This window comes from Oreochromis niloticus, linkage group LG3 (assembly GCF_001858045.2).
Source record: "Oreochromis niloticus isolate F11D_XX linkage group LG3, O_niloticus_UMD_NMBU, whole genome shotgun sequence".
NCBI classification, from domain to species: domain Eukaryota; kingdom Metazoa; phylum Chordata; class Actinopteri; order Cichliformes; family Cichlidae; genus Oreochromis; species Oreochromis niloticus.
The window spans coordinates 85,583,459-85,600,507 of record NC_031967.2 but is presented as its reverse complement, the minus strand read 5'-3'; the positions used below and the strand labels follow the sequence as shown (position 1 = coordinate 85,600,507).

The following is a 17,049-nucleotide window of genomic DNA, read 5'->3' as shown; positions in this document are numbered from 1 at the left end:
TCACAACAGTTTTTGTTTGCTGGATCATTTTAGTTCAGCTGGGTGTCTTTGCTTTTGTTTTATTTCTTTAAGAGTTCAAAATGTGTTAATTACATAAATAAAATGTAATTTTCTCTGTAGCACTTCATGGATTTCATAAGCAGCACACCTTAGTTGCTCTGTGGATTCTTTTAAAAAGCAGTTAAAAACCTTTCTGTTCAAACAAGCCTTTTGTTGATCTACGTACTTTATATTCTTTACATTATTTACATTTGATCTTTTACATTGTGTATAATGTCTATTGATTGTATTGTTTATTTTAATATTTGTGTACAGCGCTTTGTGACTGCCTGTCTGTGAAAAGCGCTTAATAAATAAACTTTACTTACTTTAGTTGCAGCACAAACCACAAAAAACAATATATACAGTGTTATCTTCATTTTAGATTGCAAAAAGTATTTGCAGCTCCCAGTGTTTTCTTTTGCGTGGAAACCGGGTCCAAGTGGCTCTTTGGGTGTTAAAGGTTGCTGACCCCTGCACTAGTGACACCTCAGAGAGTCACAACTCATCAAAGCTTCTCATTATCATCAGGACAGATTTAGGTCAACATCATTTCACATTTCTGAGTCATCATCCATCAAATGTGGACACATAGTGGGTTTGTCTTTCTCTCAGCTGACACTGAGATGAAGCAGGAAAGAAGCAGCTGATATTTGGACAGCACACATGATGGAAAGGAGGATTTCAGTTGATGTGCACATGAATGATTTGTGTTTCCTCTGCAGGTGAAGGTAGAAAGTGTGTGTGAGCTGATGTGAATTGAGCAGCATGGATCAGTGTGAGGACAGAGAGGAGGGAGTCCCTCCCTCTAAAAGCACTCTGTGTGGGGAACATGAGAGCCAGACCAAAGCTCAGAGGTGAGACGACCATCTCTAACTGTCCATGACTCTTCTCCATGTCACAGCTCAGCACTCACATCACTGCTCCATCATTATTCACAGGAACCAACGAGGAACTAAATGCAAACATAAACCTGGACCTCCACCCAGCTCTGTGTCCTTAAAGAGTGACACGTCTAAAGATTGGCCACTTCGTTTTAAAGTCCAGCCTGTGTCTGCTGCAGAGAGGTGAGCTGTTAGCAACATGAAATATTTAATTTAACTGCTTGATGTTGTTGGATATAAACTGCAGTGCAAACATGTGTAAGTCAAACTCAAATCAATTTGATACTCGCCTCATTCACACATTTATACAAGTGTGTTTACTCTTTTCCTGTGAGTTTCTATATAAATGATAACACACTGTTAGTCGCTCACACTGCATCTTTCATTGTTAATCTCACCTTCAGTGTCACACAGACAGGATCTGATGATCTTCTTGTTCCTATAATGAAGTGACTGATAAAGCTCCTTTCAAACATGAAGCAGTGATCAAGCTGCTGCCGACCACAGTGATGAATCTGCAGACAGCTGGATCAAATCAGAGGAGTTTACTGCACCTTACTGACTGTGCTGATCTCACAGTGACAGCAAGTTTGTTCCACAGTGTTGATGCTGAAACAGTGAAACACAGTCCTGTGTTTGAATCCTGACCTTTGACCCTGTAACAGTCATTTATTCTCTGGTCTGAGGGTCTCAGCTTGAAGCTGCTCTGAGATATAAAGTGCAGCTGCAGTGAACGTGAAGCTGCTGCAGTGATGTGTTCACTGTCCTCAGTGTGTGTAGGAGCTTTGCTGCTGTGTGTTGTACTAACTGTAGACGAGACACTGCTGCATCATTTAGGCCTGAATACACTGAGCTGAAATCATGTGATCAGGAGGAAATGATGGTGTGGATCAGCTGATCAGGAGCATTGATCGCACTCTAGAAACCTTTGTAACCTGTACAAATGAGACTGAACTAGACTTCTGTTTGCTGCTTAACATTCACATGCTGATCAAAGATGAGCTCAGATTTCTATCAGAGTGTTTTCACTCAGTTGTTCAAGGAGGAGAGATGAGATTAAAATGTGATCAGGACCAACAAATACTCTTTTGTGTTCTTGGCAGAGATGGCACCACTTTTTTATCTACTGATATCATAAATTTGGATATCTGCCGAATCTGATATAGTCTATTTTATAATCACTAAAACTGCTTTCTTAAAAATATATCTTGCTGCATTTTGTAGTCAAATAAAAAAAACAAACACTAAAGCTATTCTGTTATTCCTGTATGCAAAAACTACACTGCACCCAAAATATTTCACAGTTCAGCAACACTGATCTTTTTATATAAACTGTTAGCAAAACAAAGTCTAAGTATTTAAAGTAATATTCAAAAACTCATTAAAAATGCAATTATATGCAGATTCAACAACTCCTTGATTCTGAAAAAAAAAAGTGCAATATCAGCACGAAATAATAATAATTAAATTAATGGATGCATTTATGTAGCGCTTTTCGAAGCCCTCAAAGGGCTTTACAATTCCACTATTCAATCACTCTCACATTCACACACTGGTGGAGGCAGCTACAGTTGTAGCCACAGCTGCCCTGGGGCAGAGTGACAGAAGCACCATCGGCCCCTCAGGCCAACACTAGTAGGCGGTAGGTGAAGTGTCTTGCCCAAGGACACAACGACTGAGACTGTCCGAGCCGGTTACAAGACGAACTGCCAACTCTTTGAGCCATGATCGCCCACGAAACAATAATATTCAACAAGTACACAAAAACAGGTTGTAGAATGGACCCTTTTATACATAAAGCAGAAAATAATAGACATTCAAGGTGGAAAGCAGTGCAAATAAATGCCAACACGGTTTTCCAGCATTCATCTTTTATCAGGATGGATGTCAGTGTGAGCTGTTTCTATCACATTTAACCTGACACTGAATGTTGCGTCATTTCTATACAAAACAACACAAGTATGAAAAAAAGTGTGTTTCACAGTTTTACTTGGACAAAAAAAATCAAACTGTGCTGCAGGTAAACAGTTTGGTGGTTGGAACTAACAAACAAACAGACTCAGCAATGACAACACAGATGTCCGAGCTTCATATATCGGTTGTTAAGCTTAACAAAGGAATGCTTCACAAATATTCAGAGGTAAACTTACACACTTGGCTTAATATGTACTTTGAATGGAAAGGTACTTGATCTGAGAATGATGACGTATCACAAGTACATTTACTGAGAAACGGCTTTAACTTTAGAATCAAAGTTCAGTTTGAAAAACATTGAAGTCATTCAGGGAATTATGATCTTTGTGTTTTTACAGAGTTTAAAACCCAACAAAGAAGTGTCAGTGATCAGGAGTGGAAGGACTCTGGAGTATCATTTGTATTATTGTACTATTTGTACTACAAATACAGATGCAACAAGGGAAGCAGCAAAAGTGACTGAACACAGCTTTTAGAGGCTAAACTCACATTTCAATAATCAAAGTGGCCTCATCTGTGTGTGTGTGTGTGTGTGTGTGTGTGTGTGTGTGTGTGTCCATGGTTCCTCCACAGAGTGGACCAGCAGAGCTCAGAGGTTCCCAGTGGTCAGTCTGCCCAGCAGCATCAAACACAGCTGGACTCCATATTTATGGTCTGTACATGTACAACAACTACTTTATTATTAATATTAATAATAATACATTTGTTTATAGGTCCCTTTGAGAACACCAAGGACTCTGTGGACTAAATGACCAAAAGAAAACAAACTTTGAAATCAGACGGTGCAAATGTGATCACAGGGAAACGTTTTAAACATCGAGGCTTTAAACAAAAACCAAAGTGAAACAGTTTGTAGTCGAGATCAGTGGGAATGAAGCTGAATAACTGTTTCTACGATAACTTTGTCAATGACAGATATGATGGAAATTAGCAGCATTAGCTCTTACTAATCAAGTGAGTTGACCACATTAGGTGGTCCTCAACTGTAATGGAAACCAGTGGATCCAGTCCAGTCGTGGCGACCTGTGGTGAGTCGATCTGAGCAGCTACTAATGGAAACGGGACCATAGATGTGTTTGTGCTTAATAACAATGAATCACAGGATTTTTACATTACTGTTAAAATCTCATGTTGTTTGTTAAAGTGTGCAGTTCAGGGTGTGTTACTAAAACTGTGGTTTGTTCACTTTCCAAAGACCCAGCCCCCATAAAAAGCAGCCAATCAGCTTCTAAGAGTTACACACCCACACATATCAAGTTAACTCTGGTCTAACACACTTGGATTTAGCTTGAAGAAGGTTCCTGTACGAGGACTGCAAATGATTTAAAAAGCAGCCGATGTCCAAAGAACAACTTTGACACACCTTCATAAAGCCTGCAGAGCAAAAGAAAAACTAGCTGAAAGTCTGGCTGCTCTTATGAAAAGTACAGAGAAATTATGGGTCGTTTAACACTTGTGCACAATATAAGAGTTTAAATAAATCTAAAGAACAACTCAAAATCCTACAATCATACTGAGAAAATCATCTACAGCTAACTATCCAAGTGGATTTGTTTAAGACAGCTCCATCTGCTGGTGGCCCTCTGCAGTTGCATGAAAGGGGCGTGTTTATAGTGAAAGTAGTAGAGAAAGTAAACCCCATGGGAAGGAGGAGGACTCTCAGCAGCTTCCAGCTCATATTCAGACATTTGACTTCTCGCTGAAAGCAGCAAGTTTGAGTGTCTGTACCTTAATTAGAAGAGATAACATGGCCATAGTAATTAGAGTCGATTGAGCAATGCTGTCCTTGTAATGTAGTTTATGATTTTTATACATCTGTTTGTGGACAAGTCCAGTTTTTCTGTAGAGCCTCTCAAGTTGGTGACAGCAGTCAAAGTTCACGTGTAAACCAGAGCAGCAAATCAGGTCCAAATGTGTTGTTCACAGTGAGTGGGATCATCAGTGTGCTGCTATGTTAACATCCTGCAGCAGGATGTGTTTGGTCAGAGAATGGATAGATCACTAAGTCATTGTTGAGTTTAGGGGGACAGTAGACAGCTGGAGTAGGTTCAGCCAGTTGACACACAGTAGATAAAAATAACTGAAGGCAGGAGCAGACACCTGTATGACTTTCCACCTCTCACATAGATTATTGTCCCTGGGCAGAGCCACAGGGCTGGTAGATGTAAACAAACCTGGAGGAGAGGATTTATTCAACTGAGAAAAGTCACAGAGTTGTGTCTTGATGCTCAATCATCCAGGTAAGTAAATCCCAAAAGGTTGATTCTGTTCATCTGGACGTTTTCAGTGGGAGAAACGTTTGATCATCATCAGGTGACGTCTTCAGTCTCAGCTGACTGCAGGTTTCCACCCTTATAAACAGGACATTTGTATAATGACTGAAACCAGCAGCACTGAAGGAACAATGGACTGTGAGGTCAGTTCCTTAATCATTGGTACGCATATCACATATTGGTACGCCGCAATCACAGCATTGTAAGATGGTGACAGATGTACCCTTAGGCCCCTCCTCCATTCAGAGATGGTCTTTCCCTTTTCATATAAATGGCCTCCTTGACTCCGCCCTCAAACCAGCGTTCGCATTTACTCAGGACCCTCTGGATGTGATGCTCTTCTGCTTCCCTGGCTGCTGTGTCTGTGGGGATGGTGTTTGTTCTGTGTTGTAGCGTCCTGATGACGCCCAGTTTATGCTCCAGTGGATGGTGAGAGTCAAACCTTAAATACTGATCTGTATGTGTAAACAGAGTGAACCTTTAAGACCAGTTGGCTGTATGATCATCTCAGTCACTTATAACATCTCCAAGTTTCTGGCTTCGATCATCAACCCGTTGGTAGTTCAGCTCTGAACACCAGTGAAATGTTTCTTCCACTGAAATCGCTGCATTCATATGAACAGAATCAACGTTTTGGGATCATGGAGTTGTGGAGAATGTCTCAGTTAATCAGATAAAGTCAAACTTATAATTAGTGAAGCGATCATGGATGATATGCTCCTTGATCATAAAGAAGTGGCTGTTGTGGAGACTGAAGTTCAGAGTGGTGGCTCATTCATAAAGTATTCTGTTCCAGCTGCTGGAGGACAACATCATCACTTTTGTGAAGAACGAGCTGAAGAAGATCCAGAAGGCTCTGAATCCAAATAAGCCCCAGTGCTTGGAGTTTCAGAGGGAGGATGATGAGCAGAGAAGCAGCAGAGAGGCATTTGTGAAGATCACAGTGGACTTCCTGAGGAGAATGAAGCAGCAGGAGCTGGCTGACCATCTGCAGAGCAGTAAGAGGATTTCTTACTTAAGGTTTTAACCTGTTAGATAAATGAGACACTTATGACACCAGTGTGTTCAGTCATTTCTCAGTGGCTCAGAAACTGTCATCAGCATTTTGAAAAATATGATTGTTGAAGTTGTACTTTTATTATTATTGTTCAGAACTTCCAGCTGCTGTTTGTCATCGTAACCTTAAATCCACACTGAAGAAGAAGTTCCAGTGTGTGTTTGAGGGGATCGCTAAAGCAGGAAACCCAACCCTTTTGAATCAGATCTACACAGAGCTCTACATCACAGAGGGAGGGACTGCAGAGGTCAATGATGAACATGAGGTCAGACAGATTGAAACAGCATCCAGGAAACCAGACAGACCAGAAACAACAATCAGACAAGAAGACATCTTTAAAGCCTCACCTGGAAGAGATGAACCAATCAGAACAGTGCTGACAAAGGGAGTGGCTGGCATTGGGAAAACAGTCTTAACACAGAAATACACCCTGGACTGGGCTGAAGACAAAGCCAACCAGGACATCCAGTTCATATTTCCATTCACTTTCAGAGAGCTGAATGTGCTGAAAGAGGAAAAGTTCAGCTTGGTGGAACTTGTTCATCACTTCTTTACTGAAACCAAAGAAGCAGGAATCTGCAGCTTTGAAGACTTCCAGGTTGTGTTCATCTTTGATGGTCTGGATGAGTGTCGACTTCCTCTGGACTTCCACAAAACTACAATCCTAACTGACCCTAGAAAGTCCACCTCAGTGGATGTGCTGCTGATAAACCTCATCAGGGGGAAACTGCTTCCCTCTGCTCGCCTCTGGATAACCACACGACCTGCAGCAGCCAATCACATCCCTCCACAGTGTGTTGGCATGGTGACAGAGGTCAGAGGGTTCACTGACCCACAGAAGGAGGAGTACTTCAGGAAGAGATTCAGAGATGAGGAGCAGGCCAGCAGAATCATCTCCCACATCAAGACATCACGAAGCCTCCACATCATGTGCCACATCCCAGTCTTCTGCTGGATCACTGCTACAGTTCTGGAGGATGTGCTGGAAACCAGAGAGGGAGGACAGCTGCCCAAGACCCTGACTGACATGTACATCCACTTCCTGGTGGTTCAGGCCAAAGTGAAGAAGGTCAAGTATGATGGAGGAGCTGAGACAGATCCACACTGGAGTCCAGAGAGCAGGAAGATGATTGAGTCTCTGGGAAAACTGGCTTTTGATCAGCTGCAGAAAGGAAACCTGATCTTCTATGAATCAGACCTGACAGAGTGTGGCATCGATATCAGAGCAGCCTCAGTGTACTCAGGAGTGTTCACACAGATCTTTAAAGAGGAGAGAGGACTGTACCAGGACAAGGTGTTCTGCTTCATCCATCTGAGTGTTCAGGAGTTTCTGGCTGCTCTTCATGTCCATCTGACCTTCATCAACTCTGGACTCAATCTGCTTGAACAGAAACAAACAACGTCCATATGGTCTATATTGTTTCGAAAACAAGAACCAGAAAAAGAAGTAAAATCTGTAGAGAAACACTTCTACCAGAGTGCTGTGGACAAAGCCTTACAGAGTCCAAATGGACACCTGGACTTGTTCCTCCGCTTCCTCCTGGGTCTTTCACTGCAGACCAATCACAGTCTCCTACGAGGTCTGCTGACGCAGACAGGAAGTAGCTCTCAGACCAATCAGGAAACAGTTCAGTACATCAAGAAGAAGCTCAGTGAGAATCTGTCTGCAGAGAAAAGCATCAATCTGCTCCACTGTCTGAATGAACTGAATGATCGTTCTCTATTGGAGGAGATCCAACAATACAGGACTTCAGGAAGTCTCTCCACTGGTAAACTGTCTCCTGCTCAGTGCTCAGCTCTGACCTTCATCTTACTGTCATCAGAAGAACATCTGGATGTGTTTGACTTGAAGAAATACTCTGCTTCTGAGGAGGCTCTTCTGAGAATGCTGCCAGTGGTGAAAGCCTCCAACAGAGCTCTGTGAGTACATTTTAACTTATATGCTTGTTGGTAAAAAGCAGGTGCGATCAACTAAAAAAACTAACAAAATAACCCCCAAAATACAGTCATGAGTGCTGGTGTCTGAGAAGTCTATAAAGCTATTAAGTGATAATCAGTACTCACTTTGTTCAACACTGAATACATGTCGGCATTTCTGAAATTTTTCTGGGTGGTTATTGATGTAAGTTTTAATCATGAACTCTTCTGAAACGATTACAAAATGAAGAAATTTGACACATTTTGTTGATACCAAAAATATGTCAAATTTGAACTATCCAGTGTTCTTTTACTGCTCTGTTCTCTCTTCACTTCTCTCTTCTCTCTCTGATTGTCTCCACATGTTGCTCATTACTTTTCTGACAAAAAGAGAATGGAATATTCCTAAATGTTATATAATCTCATTACACTTGATCAAAAGTATTTTTTTTAATTGTTTTGCTGTTATTTTTCAGACTGAGTCTCTGTAACCTGTCAGAGAGAAGTTGTGAAGCTCTGTCCTCAGGTCTCAGCTCTCAGTCCTCTAATCTGATCAAGCTAGACCTGAGTAACAATGACCTGCAGGATTCAGGCGTGAAGTTTCTGTCTGAAGGACTGAAGAATCCACACTGTAAACTGGAAACTCTCAGGTGAGGTCAAACATTTTTTAATCAACTGGCAGAAATAGCAAATTAATAATAAGGTAATCCTTTAATAAGAGGAGATGTGGAGGTGTTCTGATGTGCAACATACTCTTATGTTGAAAGATTCTAAAACAAGAAGTAGTTCCTGGGAACTGCTTTCTGTTTTGTTGCTGTCTAAGTAGAAATTTGATGATGAAAATAGTGATGAGTTTGCAGAGTTGAATCCACAGCACACAACACAAATATTCTCACACCTGACAATATGTACATAGTCATGGTGTTGGGTGCTGAAGATCATAATTAGAAATTTAATTGTAAACTTGGTGCTTTTAAGGGAAGCAATTTTAATTCAGTGTTTTCATTAGTCTTAATTTTATGCATCTACTACCACTAAGAAGAGAACGGACATGGGTATCACTTTATCCAGCTTCTAATTCATAAATTCTGCACTCAGCTTTGCCGTCTCCAGTATCACTGAAATTCAGCCAGATGCTGCTCATTTTGTGTTTTCACTTTGTCCTGACACGCTTGCATTTAAACCTGTGTCTGTATGTACCTGGCCTGTACCACTATGCTTGCTTTCTTCTGAACGTTTGCCCCCATCCCTTTCTTTAAATAGTGGCATGATCCCAGTCTGTCTCTTAATGTGATTGGCGACATAATGTGTCCATCAGAATAACGTCCCAGCCCTGTTGGTATGGAATATCAGCAAGCCTGAAAATACTGTAATAACTGACATATCAAATTATCTCAGGGGCCGAATTTGGCAGACGGGCCATGTGTTTGACACCCCTGGTTTAGACAGTTTAGCATTCTATCTTCTACTGAGATAACTCCAAGCTAAGTATCAAATCAGCTAACTGCAGCCACAAGCTGCGACTGGTTTTCATTGTGGATGATAATGTATTCTCACACTGATCCTTCATGGTGATGCCGCCATCCACCCACTGGATTCACATCTTCACAGTGTTGGGAAGGTCACTTTTAAAATGTTTTCCACTACAGATTAGAGAATACATGCCCCAAAATGTATTTTGTAATGCATTCTGTTACGTTACTCTCACTGAGTAACATAACAGAATACTTTGGATTACTTAATATATTATCATGCTTTTTACAGCTACATGAATGAACTATTGCTATGTGATTTATTACTATTATGAAGGTTACTCACCATACCAATTCCAACTAGATGTTTAAATCTTAATATAAAATGAGTAACAGTAGTGTGGACATTAGGTAAGGCTGGACTTTTTGCAGCGATCTTGTATAGAAAACTGTTCTGTGCATATATAAAACACGTCTGCGGGTCCGAACCATAGCAAAGGGACCTCTGGCTAATATGTCGGGTTCATGTCGGGCTGGTAGCCGAAAAATAGCTTTACTTTGTTGTCTCGGTCAACTTTGCTTGCGAGAGAACGAGAAAGGCGTTGAAAGGCTGCTCCAACGGAACTTATTGTTTCGGAAGAAAACACAAACAGAGTGTACAGTCGAGTCTTAATAGCTTACTTACAACTGGACTCGTCAGGCACTCTTTTTGGCTGCAGTGGTTATTATTATATTTACATGCTTCCAGCTCCCGTTTCTGCTCGGTGACAACTCTTACTTTTCCAGTCCCCTTTTTCTCCCTCCTCTTGCTCATGGACACATAACGTGTATGGCTGTCCATTCTCCCTACAGCACGGACTACATTGCCATCAGCTCTCATTAGTTTTAGTTACTGTTTGTATTTTTGAGTTTATTTACTTCTGTCAGTGCTCCACTACATCCCTTTACTAGGTTCACTCAGGTGTTCCCCTCATGGTTGTTATTAACTTCCTGTTTTATTTTGGTAGTTATCATCTCTGGTGTCAAAGGTTTAGTTTTACTTCCTCCCCTGGTATTGTCTACATGAGTTTTAGCTGTACAAGGTTTTATTGAGTGTTTATTGATTTGTCGCTTCTTTTTATTTAACTATTATTCTTGACTTATAAACAATTGTTAAAAAGTATTTTCATTGAAATATCAAATCATTTTTTACAGAAACATTTCTACTAAAAAACATACTAAAAAGTAGAAATGTTTCTGTTTGGCTCTGATGCTGAGTCTCTTTTACAAAGATGGAACTGCAGCTAATCATGCTCATGTAGCCAGTTAGTAAAAAACCAAGTCACCTTCAGACACAGCAGACATTTAGTGATGATCTCACTGTATGTGGTCTTTTAGCGCCTCTTAGTGGTGAACTTGTAGAGTGGTGTTAGTCTGGGTGACGAGTGTAACTGTTGACTGAGACACACCGAGCCTGCATGCTGGTAGCACCTTAGCCACAGCTCAGGTGGAGAAGCTGAAAGTGTAGTAGAGATATCAGGGGTGACACTGGTGTGTCGGATTCACTCTTTAGCACTCTGGTCACTCCAGTGTGTCAGCCAGGACACCACTGAAGGCCAAATGTTCCCAGCGTGTGGAATAAGGAGCTTAAGTTACGGTTTGAGGTTTTGACAAAGCAGCGAACACAAAGAAAGCCTGGCTGTGGTGGACTTCCCATGATGCTCTGAATGTTTTTAACTTTTGTCTTCTCTTTCCTTAGTTTGTGTTTTGTTCTTGTCTCTCTGAGCTCATCTCTTATCTTTCCCCTCACCCTGCAACCAGTCATGGTAGATGCTCCTCCTGGAGCCTGTTTTCACTGGGAGGATCTTTGTGTCAAAGGGAGTTCTTCCTTCCCACCATCATCAAGTGCTGCTCACACTGGATTGTCTGATGGTTGGGGCTTTCTCTCTAGTATTGGAGGCTGTTACCTTACACTGTTAAACAGCTTGAGATGACTGTTGGTGTCTGTTGGGAATTGTCACTTATAAATAAAGTTACATTGAATGGATGTAAATGGATATATGTTATTGTGACAAAGAGAAAACGATTGTTGACAAATGGGTTGTTGTTTTGTGTGTCTGCAGTCTGTCAGGCTGTCTGATCACAGAGGAAGGCTGTACTTCTCTGGCCTCAGCTCTGAGCTCCAACCCCTCCCATCTGAGAGAGCTGGACCTGAGCTACAATCATCCAGGGCGCTCAGGAATGAAGCTGCTGTCGGCTGGACTGAAGGATCCAGGCTGGAGACTGGACACTCTCAGGTATGGAGAGAACGTCTGATAGAGGAGGAAGAGCTGGAAACATTTCCTGTGTCCTTCACTCACTTCCTGTTTGTTTCCTGCAAATGAGACATGAACAATTACACATGCAGGTAGTGCTGGGCGATATGACGATATATATCGTGTGGACGATAGAAAAGTGTCTATCGTGCCATTTGTCTTCTGTCGTTTATATCGTACTAACCCAAATTTGATAAATTATTACATAAACTATATAATTAACCCTTTACAACCAGTCGGAGCAGGCACACTCTGTTTTACCTAACTATTTTTAAATCCCTGTAGAACTGTAGCCACGTAAGGTAGCGCAATAATTTTATTTGCATGTGAAACCGGAGGACTTGTACTTACATCTTATGCCATTAGCTTGTCCTAGGTCATGGTTTCCTTCCACATATAAATGCAGATGTAACTTGCAAAAATTGCATAAGAAGCACTTGCAGCAACAAAAAGATAATATTCCAGAAACACGCTTTGCCGACGTTCATAAGACTTCCTACGTTGGCATATATGTCAGCGCGAACTAACTGTCCGCCATTACCTGCCCAAAACCGGAAGTGACGTCATTTTCGCAAAAAGCCTATGTTGGTTGTCAGGAGTTTTCCTGTATTGCAACCCAGGTCGGAATAAAAAGGCTCAGACAGGTTTACGTGTACACGGTCGAGGGAGACTCGCGCCGCTGCAGTAAAAAGGAAGAGTCTTTATTCAGAGAGCACATACAGGAAGAGAGAAAATAGAACTGCAGGCTTCCTGTGTAACTTCCCCATTTAGGAGTCTGCACAGAGTTGCAGAGTTTAAGCTGAATACTGAAAAGAGCAAACACATCTAGATAATGAAACGTACTTTTAAGCATAACATAATAAAAATCCCAAAATCCTAAGAAATCTCTTAACATTCCCTCCTGTTGTACATATGTATATGTACAGTTCATAGCTTATTGTATCAGTCTATGGCCACTTGTAAACATTTTTATTTTATATGTTTTATATGTTATATCTAAGTGTCTATCTCATTATCATCTTCTTCAGTCTGTGACAGGGTGATGTAAGCATGAATTGAAGCAGAATAACAGTATTATAACACCAACAAAAACAAGTCCTTTAATCAGCAGGGACTTCCAAGAGCCGCTTAAAAGCCACGTAAGCCAGTCTTCTGTGTTTGCGGCATAGTCTCGTTGTTGTGCATCTCGAAGTTGTCTGAGTGTTTTCAGAGCATCAGTCATGTTCGGTGAGTGCACATTATCTGGAATGTATGTGCAACATGTGTTGCTAAAGAGAATTCTCCTTTCTCGGCGAGAATTATGTCCAATGCTACCCTGGGTTGCATTACTGCAATGCGCAGGGCGTCAATTTCCTGACCTCGTTCGTCGTTGAATTTACATGAAGCATTCAGAACCTTTTGTCTTTCAGTCCAAAGTTTCCTCTGGGACATCGGAACCCCATATGGAATCATGCTGCTGGAGGTCTGGGGTGCCTCATCTTTTCCTTGTTGTTGACGTTGATGTTGACGTGGCGTCCATGGTTATCTTGAAAGTGTGGTCAGATATGAAAATGGGAGCGCACTGACCTGTCCAATTCCCAGGAAGGATATCCCAGGCCATCCCTTGCACCCAGAAGGTGCCATTTGAGATGTAGCTGCTCTTCACGGGCCCTCCAGGAGCGTGTGTCTGTACTGCTTTGCAGTTGGTGGTGTTTCCCATTGGCTTGAATTATGTCCATTCCCTTTGCATACAAGGTGGCATATTGTGTCGTTGGGGGCATACAGGAGCAAACATAGCAGTCTTTTCTGGGTGTGCTGTCATGTATGTATCGATACCATGCGTTGTTCATCTTCTTTCTTTCGGGTGAGTGTTAAAAAACTCACCAGGAGTGCAACATCAGCCACTAGTGTCTTCATGATGACCAGACACACCTGTGACCTCTGATGAGTAGACTACTGGCAAGAAGAAGAAGGCGGGGTATACCCGATCAGCCCTCCCTCCACCAATAGATCACCATACAGGAGTTAGGGGTGTCGGCGTCTAAACGTTTAGGTTTTTTTTTTTTTTTTTTTTTTTTTTTAATTTATTCATTTCAAGCACAACAATAAAGTTGAACATAAAGTGCACAAAAAACAAAAACAAACAACAAAATGTACCTGAAAAGGAGTGGGATGAAGAAAACTTATTAAATCCCACCCCTATATTCACTTATCAACGGAAACAATAAACTTCCCGCAGCTACGCCCAAGCAAAACAAATAGAACCTTCATAACTGAATACAGAATATATTAATTATAAATTGCGTTACCACAGGTAACAGGCAATAATAATTACAAGTAACAAACACACATACATATACATACATACATATATATCTACACACACATGTACATATATATACATACATACACACAAACTTTTTTTTTTTTTTTTTTTTTTCCCCCTTGGAATCCATGCCAGCAATGGTAAGAGAACAGACATTTCAGAGCACACTAACACCATCATTGATTATACTGTGACCAGACCAACTGTTTGTAGAGAAATTTAAATCTATGAATATTTTTGCATTGTTTCAGTTGTAAACTCAGACTGTTCCAGATTTTCACACCACATACAGACACACAAAAACCTTTACGGGTTGTTCGAGTTCTGGGTAATTTGAATTGTCCAAAGCCTCTCACATTATAAGCCCTTTCTCGAATTTCAAATATAGATTGTAAATTTGCAGGTAGAAGTTTATTAAAGGCTTTGTATAAGATTATGGATGTATTGTAATTAACCAGATCCTGGAATTTAAGTAACTTTGCCTGAAGAAAGAGTTTGTGAGTATGATCTAGATAACCAGCCTTGTGAATAATACGCAGTGCTCGTTTCTGTACTGTGACTAATGGATTAGTTGTGTTTTTATATGTGTTTCCCCACACTTCCACACAATATGTAAAATATGGAAGAACCAGAGTACAGTACAGAGTACGAAGTGCATCTTTATCAAGGTATGGTTTCACTTTATTTAAAACTGCGAGGCTTCTGGAAATTTTGGTTTTTATGTGTCTGACGTGGGGTTTCCATGAAATTTTGTTATCAATTACGACTCCCAAAAATTTGTTTTCACTCACATTATCAATGGGTACACCTTCTATAGTAATTGGTAATTCTATATTATATTTTAAATTACCAAAAAACATTGCCTTAGTTTTATTTATATTTAATGATAATTTATTTATATCCATCCATTTTTTAATTAATTTTAGCTCCCTGTTTACGGTCATTACAAGATCGGTATAATCATCGCTACTGAAAAATATGTTAGTATCATCTGCGAACAGTATGAGTTTAAGTACTTGAGAAACATCAAAAATATCATTTATGTAAACATTGAAAAGTTTTGGTCCCAAAACTGACCCTTGGGGAACACCACATGTAATACCAAGTTTCTCTGAATGGTAATGCCCTATGCTAACATATTGTTCCCGACCCGTTAGGTAACTTTTTAACCAGTTTCCAGCTTTCCCTCGAACACCATATCTTTCCAATTTATCCAATAAAATTGAGTGATTGATTGTGTCGAAGGCCTTTTTGAGATCAACAAAAATACCGACTGCATATTTATTTTTATCCAGTGCATTGGTAATTTCTTCTACTGCCTCAATTATCGCCATAGAAGTGGTTCTTTGCGTTCTGAAACCATACTGACCAACATTTATTATTTTATGTTTTTCAAGGAATTTTTCTAATCTTGAATTAAAAAGTTTTTCTAAAATTTTTGAGAATTGAGGCAGTAGTGAAATAGGCCTATAATTGGTAAAACTGTGTTTGTCATTACTTTTGTATAGTGGTATTACTTTTGCAATTTTCATTTTTTTCGGAAAACAACCAGACTGAAATGATAAATTACAGATATATGTTAAGGGACTAGCAATGTTCAGAATAACCTGTTTAACTACAGACATATTTATGTCATGATAATCCATTGAAGACTTACTTTTACATTTTAATGTGATATTTATTACTTCTTGCTCATTTGTAGCTGAAAGGAACAGTGAAAAGGGATTTGGTTTTATATTACTGATATTTTCATTTTTTTGACACGGGATGTCCGCTGCTAGTTCAGGGCCAACATTTATAAAAAATTTATTGAACCCATCAACAATGTTACTCATGTTGTAATTTACACCATTTGCATCAATGAAATATTCAGGATATGATGTTCCAGAAGATCCTTGTTTAATTAAGTTATTTAACACATCCCAAGTTCCTTTTATATTGTTTTTATTATCATATAATCTTCTTCTATAATAAAGTTGTTTACTCGTTCTTATAATATCAGTCAATTTCACTCACTTTTTTGCAGTGGCTTTGATGGATCCAGGACGGTCTTTCTGCTATTTTGCAGGCAGTAGGTGTGGTGAGTAGCACTTGATAAGGACCTTCCCACCTTGGTGAACTCCGGTTTTTCTGTTGGAGTACTTTGATCAGGATCCAATCACCTGCATTCAACCTGCAAGATACTGGAGAGTTGTTTAGAACAATCTCTTTATTTTCAAGTAATTTAGTCATCCATTCGGCTAGTGTAGTTTCTCTTATTGACTTATCTATAGGTTTATCTATAGGTTCACTTGTGATTGCTAGTGGAAATAGCCTACCGTGAATGATTTCAAAAGGTGTGAGTTTCTGAGAACTTTGTGTCAGTCTCATCCACATTTTTACCAGGCCTATACACTCAGGCCATGGTCTCCCTGTTTCTTCCATGCATTCTCTCAGTCTCTGTTTTATTTCCTAGTGCTTCAGAGACCTTACTGATTACTTCATTAACAAAATGTGTCCCATTGTCTGATCTTATCAGAGTGGGGATGCCATATGTTGAAATAAAATGGTTGCACAAACATTTTGCTACTGGCATCTGCTTTTTTACTGGATAGATTTCTGGCCATTTTGAAATCACGTCTATGATCACTAGAGCGTATTCTGAGCCTTGGCATTCATTTAGCTCAATAAAACTCATGTGGAATGTATGGAAAGGATGAGGTGGTGTGCATTATGCGCATTATGTTTTTGGCAAATCATGCATGTTCCGACAAATTTCTGAAAGTTTATCTACCACTCCTACCCCCCCTCCTGTTGACAATAATGCTGCTGATATGTGTAGGGACTTTGGTAGT

At 40.2% G+C, this 17,049-nt stretch overlaps 2 protein-coding genes across 3 annotated transcripts in view; both read left to right on the top strand.

Moving 5' to 3' along the window:
• Positions 1-991: 991 nt before the first annotated feature.
• LOC112846389 (protein NLRC3-like) lies at positions 992-8,151 on the top strand. Its single transcript, XM_025905865.1, has 4 exons — positions 992-1,106; positions 3,471-3,549; positions 5,967-6,168; positions 6,332-8,151. The coding sequence occupies exons 2-4, from the start codon at positions 3,547-3,549 to the stop codon at positions 8,149-8,151; spliced, it is 2,025 nt and encodes a 674-aa protein (XP_025761650.1). The 5' UTR covers positions 992-1,106; positions 3,471-3,546.
• A 211-nt stretch (positions 8,152-8,362) lies between these two features.
• Positions 8,363-17,049, top strand: part of LOC109199512 (uncharacterized) — a 30,181-nt gene continuing 21,494 nt past the window's right edge. Inside the window, exons 1-2 of one of the 2 annotated variants that reach the window (XR_003219323.1) lie at positions 8,363-8,794; positions 11,719-11,738. The gene's annotated coding sequence lies outside the window, so the exon portion shown is untranslated. Of the gene's footprint in view, positions 8,795-11,718; positions 11,739-17,049 lie in introns of those variants that run through there. The other variant, XM_025905882.1, reaches the window with a different exon arrangement.